At 35.4% G+C, this 9,752-nt stretch overlaps 1 protein-coding gene across 1 annotated transcript; it reads right to left on the bottom strand.

The window, feature by feature from the left end:
• Nucleotides 1–105: 105 nt before the first annotated feature.
• LOC140967894 (uncharacterized) lies at nt 106–3,323 on the bottom strand. The gene is made up of 6 exons (XM_073428666.1): nt 3,042–3,323; nt 2,545–2,677; nt 2,304–2,407; nt 1,574–1,745; nt 1,341–1,481; nt 106–1,273 (listed from the first exon to the last, which is right to left on the bottom strand). Exons 1-6 carry the CDS (start codon nt 3,089–3,091, stop codon nt 311–313), a joined length of 1,563 nt encoding a protein of 520 aa, XP_073284767.1. The 5' UTR covers nt 3,092–3,323; the 3' UTR covers nt 106–310.
• Nucleotides 3,324–9,752: the final 6,429 nt, after the last annotated feature.

Below are 9,752 nucleotides of genomic sequence, written 5' to 3' on the forward strand. Positions count from 1 at the left end.
ATTTATCTTACAAAACACTTGGCTTACAGTTGATATGGTTGCTGCCGAAAAATTCTGTTATTCTGGATGTGTGTGTATAGATCTAGACGCAGGAACCAAGTGTATTCATTTAGACGGCTATAGGTCGACTTATTCACTAAAAATCCAAATAGCACAACTAACACAGCGCTCACTTCACAGCATGCCATATACAAGCATAATATATCATGTATATGGATAAACCATCTCAATAACCCCAGTTATCAGGAGAGGAAAAAAAAAGATCCACTTAAAACAGCAGAAACTGCAATAGAAAAGTTGATGTCACTGATCATTTGGATTCCTTAAATGACTCTGCACCGGTGCTGAGATTTGAAGCTTGGGATGTGAACAAGTTTGGATATGAAAAATATGGCTCATCGTCCATCGAAGGCAATCGCTGAGGTTGGTGAAGGCCAGTTTCCTGATCGAGAACAGGGCTGCTACTTGATGAGGAATCATCTTTGGAAACCTCAGATGAACGATGAGCTGTCGGCTGATGAGTTGGGGGATAGTTTTCAGAGCCGTTACTTAGGTTTGGAGAAGAAAGACTGTCAGATGACCCAAATGGCTTTTGTTTGTCAAAGTCAACATTTTGGAGCATGACTGACTTGGATTTGTCGAGATGAAAAGGGTTCTCAACAGTAGAAATAGAGCCGTCTTCATTGTTCTTCTTGGCAAGACCACTGATTCGAAGCTGGGCAATGCTAGCTGCTGACCGAGCTGCTGCAGCCGCACGCTCAGCTGATTCAGCGGCTGCCTGAGCAGCAGCCAATACATCCTGTAAATCCATAATATCACCTTTAGTCTTTGTGGTAGGAGGAAAATTAGATTCCCTGACAGAAAATGATGATGGCTGTGATGGAGCAGATAAAACTGGCTGAAACTCTTTTTTTCCAGCTGGACCAGCTGAAATGGTTGGTGATTGTCCTTTTACAACTAGTTTCTCTTGCACCTCGTCTTCTAGTGTCAACTGCGGTTGATGATCATTATCATCAGAAGGTTTTGTTTCTTCTTGATCATCAATTTCATATAGAGCAGAGGCAGGAAAAGGAAGCATCTCTGGGGCCGAGGAGGTGCCTTTGTTTGACTGTAATGGCTGTGTCGGAACTTCTGGAAAATCTATGATGTCGAATCCCTCATCAGAATCTGGATATTCAGAAATGGCATTTTCCGAAGTAGTATGGGTTGTCCCATCGTGCTTCTCTTTTGGAAGGGGTAATTTAGAACCACTGACAAATTGTGTCGGTCCATTCTAAAAAATGGCCAAAACATCAGATAACGAAACCAAAAGTGGAATCAATAAACAAGAGCAATCTTACCAACAAGTCTTCATGTGGCTTCAATAATTCACTTTCAGACACACTCGGGTCCCAATCAAGTTCGTGCTCTTCAGCAATTTCTTTTAGCAGCTTCAATTTCACATCTGGAGCGGGTGCTCGAATAGATAACAGTTCCACCAACTGTAACATTGAAAAATGTTAAACAAACATAAGGAGAAAACAGAGCTCTGCTGAACCTACATGACAGACTACAATAGGACAATTTGTGTAACCTGCCGATTGACACCACACTCTGGCATAAGCTCAGTTGCAGCAGACACAAATTCTTTACCATATTTACCAGCAAATAGCATTTGCACTTGTAACAACTCAGCAAGATCAGCGCATCTTGGTGCAGCAAAGCACACACTAGAGATTGCTTCCTTCAAGTCCAGAGGACATTCCCTGAACAGCCAATGCGGATAGGTTTAGGTATAAGACAAGTAAACAACCACAAAAATTCCATCAAATTTGTCTGAAGATTATGGCAGAATACGATATATATATATAATTGGTGGCCAAGAAAAAGTGTAGCCTCTATCACATGATGAAAGAACAGTGGAACTCAAGCCCATACGTGAGACTTCACCACCATATCCAAACTAGCACCAACATGGATTAAATTGAGATGAAAGTGGGATATTCAAGTTCAAAAAGAGCTTATTATTCCTATAGTAAAGGATGCAGGTGATAGAGCACAAGACCAGGACACGCAAGAAGCCCAGCCCAAGTCTGCCAAACAGGTTTATCAATGTTACATGCGGAAGGTTCACAAAGCATGGGGCAGCTCAAGTTGCTTGATTCAAGAGATTATCACTCTGATTTTTCAGATTTTTGTTTAATTTGTTTGTTACCAATTTAAATACTTATCCCCGTACATGGCCAATACTCAATAAACAAGTCCACAGACAAAAATTGTTATATAAATGGGGAAAAAAGTTAAAGCAAAAAAAATGTATATACCTTTGGGCTTCCATAATTGGAAGACGAACAGAAATTAGCTCGCAAAAAAGCTCAACTATTTCTTGTGCAGCCATCATCTTTTCTTCTCTTATGATATGCTCAACCTATATGGGAAAGAAACAAAGGAACATTACTCAGACAAAAAAGGCTGTCTACAAATACATCATCACTTGTTGCCCAAAGTTACAAGAGCAATAGAAAATCACAAACATTCATCAGCGATAAGAAGTAACATTAATACCCGAATTCGAGCCGTGGCTTCTTGGCCAGTCTCAAGGAGCTTAGCAATTTCACGACGCATCTGCTTTAATTGCATCTCTCTTCGATTCCTCAGCAATTTTATACGAGGTATAGTAAGTTTCAGCAAAGTTTTACTGTCAGTCGGCACATAAAAAGTGAAAACAACAATCAGAATGCAAATTCACACAATCACTCGTAACTGATCACTATCCTGCAAAATTCAGAAGAACCTCTAAAACACATAACCATGGAAACTAGTTTCGAATTAAACCTAAGGAAGAAATACACGAACACGGAACTATTATCCAATCACATGAGACTCTCCCCATCTCAATAAGGTCAATATTTTAGATCAGAGAATCCATGAACATAAATATTCAACAATTTTCTCCACACTCAACAAGCTGCACAGTAATAAAATTTAAAACCCTACACAGAATGAAAACGCGATTTACCAATAAAACACAAAAAAAATGGCTCGAATGAATCAGGAATTACCATTTTGCAGCATTAAATCGTTTGCTGAAGAAGGAATCAAGCATCGCCATGACAGAGCACCTCAATTCAGATCCTAATTATGATTATCAACCCACAAAATATTGTCCTTTCGGGTCAAAATAATCGTGAAGAGCGATAATTTGATTCATATCAAGAGCAGGAAAATGATCAAATATTGTCCGCACCGAAAGATTTCACCTGCTCCACTGTAGGCGCGTGAGACGTTATCTTCGTATGCAAGGATCCTCGGGAGGTTTCCTAAGTTTGATTTGACAAGAGGAAGATATTTATATTTAGCACGTACAGCTGTTTAATTAACATTTATTTATAATTTTATTTTCAATGTTAAGAAAATAGTGATTAAAATAATGTGATAGTGGAAAGTTTTTTTAGGGAACAATTTATTTTTTGCATTTTAATTATTAAATAAATATTTAGCTATAAAGAATCGTATGGATAAATTTGGAAAGATAGGAGATCTCTCCATCGTATACGGCTTTCCGCAAAATTTTATATGTATATGTGAGTTCAAATATGAAATTCTGTTTACTTACTTTAAATTGAGAATTTGTTTTAAATATAGTATATGAATTAAAAAATTTATTATTTGGATCATTAAATGTAATTGAATTCATCATATTAAAACCTTGTAATTAGTCAGAGTAATTTTAACAAATAAAAATAATGGGTTGCTCACTAATCAACTTACTTTCTATTTGAGCAATTTCTATTTTGAAATTTGAACCTGATTTTTCTTGGTTATAAATTTTTACTTCTTTTATGAAAATAATATAATATTATCATTGAAAAATAAGTTATTTTAGACCAAAGCAACTATTAAATAAATAATTGGACACAACTCCAAATAAATGGTACATAAAGATTTGATACAAAAATGTAATGTCTCTTATGGCGACAACGTTTGATGCTAGCTCCAGGAAGCATGGAATTGATGTCCGCCGCCAATTGGTCACAAGCAAAGCAAAGCTCCTTCGACCCAATGTCTTCATCACTTTGATCTCACTCTTTCAATGATCTCTGATTGATGGATCTGCATGCATTATCAATAAGCAAACAAGGCAAGCAAAAAAGGAAGAGATTTTGACTGTTTTCCTTTTACAGGAAGGCGTCAAGACTTTGAGGTAGCGCCAGTAAATCCTGTGGAGAGAATTGTTGATGTCGTACAGTTGAAGTGAAATTTTTGTATGCGCAAGTCATGCAACTTTTCCTCGTAGTTTCTGGAATCATCTTTCCATGAGAAAAAAGCTTCGTTCCTTGCAGTTGTAGGTGGTTACCAGCTGCATCCATCACATTCTTGATCACGTCATTTTTCAGCCGGTCTCCTACGAAATCTTTTATCGACATAGGATCGAGAATTTATCAACATATATATATATATAAGTAAGCTCACTTACGTGAATAAACTTGCTGGAAAGCTTGAACAAAAGTCCGAAAAGCCCAATGAATCTGGCACATATGGGACAAGCCCATATGGAGAATAAAAAAGACATTGTCATTGCCCTATCTTGACATACAACAAGCCGCCAAAAGGAGGAGAGTTACATGAATTTCCGAATTTGCATATATCCAAATTTCAGTCAAATTTCACAGGCGTTTGCGATGATGGATCTGAAATTTGGTCAAAAGATTCATAAGGACGTGAAATAAATTGTGAATGGTGAAGATCGGTTTTTATGATTCTTTGAAGCAGTTTTTGGACGACAAACCTAAGCTCTCGATTTCTCACATAGAATCTGTGCATTTTTATTGCAGAGGCCAGTGGCTGAATTCTACCAGTTAGATGGGGCTGAATTTTTTGATCGAATATTTAGACCGATGTTTGGTACAATATAAATGGTTGAGATTGTATTTAGATATCTGTATCTGACTGTTTAAAGTTCTGGACAGTGACCTTAGGGTGTGTTCTTCTACAAGCATATGGAGGCACTATTTATAGATTGAAATGGGCAGGTAATGTTGCTCGAAGAAGTGTCTTCCTTCAGAATTGAGAGGTATATATAGTTGAAAGATGGAGCTAAAATGGCAGCCATCATCAAGGCCATAATCACCCTTAAATTCATCCATCGTGCAGCTGAAATTGCTTCAATCTGCAGCACTAATTCAGCTAATACCATTGCTGAAGATTCGCTTGCCTACTAAAGATTTTATGACAGCCATTACCGTGTACTTCCTCTCACTGTGTTTCCCAATAAATGATTCATCCAAGACTTCATCTTCATACATATTCTTCGTCTTAGCTCGCTCTTCCAAGAACTCCCAAGACGCTATAAGTCCAGAGTTGATGCCTTTCATTCTCGTACTTCCTCTTACAAAAAAGGGATGATGATGGACGCTAAATATCAGGCTAGGAATATAGAACAGCTAGTATCTCATATAATTTCAAGACAACAAAACTGGTACCTGGTATAATCTGCGAACATAAATCTCAACCGCCCGTTGCTGAAGGGCGTGATCGGTGTGGGCAAAAAGATCAAAAATTACATCTTCGATGGACAAAGGAGCAGTCACAACAACATCCATTATCCATTTGTTCAATTATGGAACCTTTACATTATAGCCTATCGACATTTTCACCGTCTTCGATAATCGTTTCTCATTCCGAAAGAATGCCAACTATACTGGAACAAAGTTCACTACGCTTTATCTTCCCTAGCAATATATTTGCCTTTATTGCTAACTGCATAGATACGCTGAGCTGATCAGACAACCGTCGGATGAAAGAAATAGCAAACTTAAAAAGAATAAACTTTAAAGACAAAATAGTGGCTACAGAACATAGGAATATTCTTTGAAGAAAGTCCACGTGAAGACACTAAAAGTTCAGAAACAATCATAACAAGAGAGCACACTGAAACATACATTCAGGAAATGGTAATTAACTAGAATTCCTTACCCCGTAATAGTTGGTATTGTTGAGTGCAGAAAATAGGGTTAATTGATCCCGGTACACAGCGGGATTATAATACACAAATCGCACGAGGAGAGAGAGTATCAGCGTATTTTTATTCACAATGACCTGGAAAAGTATGAACAAATTTTCAAGTCAAGTTTTTGTTAGAAAATTTTCGGGAAATAAAAAACAGATGAGAAAACTAGGTGGAACTAGCTATAGGTTTACAAAATAATACCACCTAAAACTTAGTAAAATTTTCTATTCCTTCAAAATAAGACATCAAACTCTTACAAATTTTATTGCATGCTGTATTATCTATTATTGTTTGAAAAATATCATTTAAAGTTTTGCGTACGTATTACTAGGATTCTGGTTCAACTTAACTTGAAAACATTAGAAAAGACCGAATTTGAGAAACTTACCGGCCCATCTCACAAGAAGGGAAAACATATTTCTAAATTTGTTAAAATTATGTTTTACTTCGCGCTATTTTTGTTTCTTTTTAAAAAATTTTGTCTTTTCTTCCGAAGTTGCACCAAAACGATGATGACATATATAGTATCACATCGACAATCCTGATAAAAAATTATTAGAATTATCAGAAATAGGAAGATAACCGAATTATCACATCGCCCCGTGAGACGACGTATGTTAATGATGTCTACCATTTAGACGGCGAAACGCTCGTAGAGTGATCCGCAATAAATATAAAGAGAAAAGAACGGATAACGAAAGCTGAGCTGCGGGCTTTTGTTATGAGTATGATTATGACAAACGAGAGATATCAAACTAGCTTCGGGCGACTATGATTCTAACCTTTAAGATTTAAAAGAGAAATATCGACAATAGTAGTATATTCGATCGATGTATGTATACATAATGAAGTAAAACTATGAAGAATATTTGAAATAACGTGGCAAGGCGTCTAAAATGGAAGCAATTTGTATTTGATAGTTGACAATATAGTGTTTTAATATATAATGATTGAAATGTGAACTTTATTATGGTTAAATTTGGATGAGATTGGGCTAGTTTGGTGAGGGATCAAGTTTTTCAAATGCCCTTTTCCATTCTAGTCTAAAATTTTGATTTCTAAAACCACTAATTATCCAGATTTTTTGCCGTATTATAATGCTTCGCCTCTTATTTTTGGCACAACCAAGTAATAAAGAAACCATACTCGTCCAAAGACGAAGTTAAATAAATCAAATTCGACTTTAAACTATGCCACCAATAAAACATACAAAAACCTAGAACCAAAATAATAAAATATAATAGGTAGCTAGCGAATCAACCATGCTAGAAAACCCTAAACTTTAAGCGAAGAATTGATATAAAGACAAACAAAATAATGTGATCAAAATAAACGAGGGCGTGGCGGATATGGCATGAGCGCCAGAGTTGATAGGAGCAGGTGCCGGAGCTTTATGGTGAGTCTTGGGGGCTGCTGCTGGTTGCTTGGCAGCATGCGGAGGTTTCGGAGATTTTGACGGTGTGCCGTGACTTGGTGATGGTTTAGCTGCAAAGTAAGCCATTTAAAAAATGTGGCAAAAATGAATAAATAAATTTGAATTCTATATTTGTAAAGATTTGTACGGCTTCATCAAGAGGGAATACTATTAGGTGCATCGAATCGAGGATTATTAATTAGATATAACCCACTTCGTGCTTATTTAACCATGCATAACTCTTCCCCCAGGAAACTCTTATAGCCCTAAACAGCTAGATAAAATCGTTTTTATTTCGGAAAAAACAAATCAAACATCGAAATTTGTAAGAAATATAGACGCACCTTTACATTTATCGACGGGATTCGGAGAAACGTGACAAAACGAAGACAACTTCTGAGCCTTACTCACGTCAATATGAATGCCTAGGCTCTCACTACTGTTCAATGCAACACAAATACATTCAGCGTTGCCCTTCACAACTGACTTAAGACCCGAGCAACACGAATCGTCCGGTTTGGTTTCGTTGCTACCCTTCTTTATATATGGAAGACAATCCATCATATTATAGACCAAAGTGCTGCAGTCGGCTGGTTCCGAATTTCCGGGGGCCTGAACCGGTGAGGGTGAAGGGGCACCACACGGGCTTTCCGCCGTCGCAACTGCCGCTGCAGCACATGAGGCCAAAATGCAACTCACAATGAAAAACTTCATTGTTTTTGTGCAATTTTTTTTTATTTTACTTATGTGAAGTGAATTAAAGGATCTGATATTATGAGGAGATTGTTTGGTGCTCTTGAATTTATGGTGTTTGGGTATGTTGGAGATTATTATATATCTAAATTATTGCCAATGAGATATAGATAAATTTTATTTGAATTTAAATTTAATTAGATTTAATTTGGATTACGTTTATGAACCCATAAGCTATTGAAGAATCCTTTATGGGATAGATGTGTACATGATCAGGTTAAACTACGACTTAAACAGATTTATCTTTTTGAATATTGATAATTATCGGTTAAAGAGATAAGAAAATACATTTGCACACGAAATCTAACCGAATTATTTGGCTCCANGGGCTTGTAGTTGTGATATAAACTATCAAGCTCTTAGATTGCATTTTATATTGGGCTTAGCAGTTTGACTAGGTATATAGTCACCTCAATTTTTGAGGTGTTTACCCAAGTTTGTTGTGCAACATATGATCAATTTTGTTTATATTTTAAAGATGATGAATATGTGTTTATATTTGTATATGTCTAATTTTATATTTTCTCTTTTGTTAATTTATGACAATTAAATAAATATAAACTAAAGTAAAGCAAATGTAGATTTCTTTGTAATAAATTAATATAGCTAGGAAACAATATATACAACGTTTTATTAAAAGACTAATAAGTTTGATCTGTTTGTGTAAAAAAAAACTTAAAAACAAATGAAAATAACTTTTGTTAATGTTAAATATGGGGAGAAAAAATGTTAGTATTGTAGATATTATGCATGCGTGACATGTTTGGGTGTAAACTGATATGTTAGATGTGGAAACATATAAATTTGAAAATGTTTAAACTTAAAATCCTTAATTTGGTTAGAGTTGGGTATGCATGTTGTAACGTGCAAAAGATTTATTGAACTTATTTGAAAAATAAAGAAGCTAACAAGTTTGAATGAATCTAAGCTAAGCAAGAGCAATAAGCAAGAAATTAACAACTAAACATGCTGGATAATAATTAACGTTTTTTTCCTTTACTATTTTTTTTAGGAAAAAGGTCACCATTAGCAGTTATTATGTTAACATAGTTCATGTATTTTGCTAATTGTATGTGTCAGTAATCAAAATCCTGAAGTTGTTTTGACCAAAGGAAGATATATTCTAGCTTATCTATTCTACAAGTTCGATCAATGTTGTTACTGTGAAGCTATGGTTAAGGTATACGTGATCTTTTTGTCTAGCCATTGGATAAAAATAAAAATCACAAAATATTTTTATACATGTTGGAGATAGTTACTATTTTTTAAGTTTTAGTAATGGGCACGTTTTTTTTTATACATACTATTTTCTCTTGTACTTAAACGTTTATATTTCAAAAAATTTTAATGCATTATATTGTTTAAATAATGATGTTTATAAGAAATTTGGTATAAATTACGTTTAAAAATATACACATTACAAACAAAATCTATCGTTAAGCTTGGATGCAGTTAAATTGTAAGTGCTTGAGCATGACAGATAAACACTAAGGGACACGAACATGCTTAATACACTCTCGATTTTGAGAATCATGATTTGTTGGTATTTAATTATTTATTTAATTATAGACATGTATAAAATTATATTTTCACAAT

The sequence above is a fragment of the Primulina huaijiensis genome, unplaced genomic scaffold (assembly GCF_012295235.1).
Source record: "Primulina huaijiensis isolate GDHJ02 unplaced genomic scaffold, ASM1229523v2 scaffold29509, whole genome shotgun sequence".
Taxonomy (NCBI): domain Eukaryota; kingdom Viridiplantae; phylum Streptophyta; class Magnoliopsida; order Lamiales; family Gesneriaceae; genus Primulina; species Primulina huaijiensis.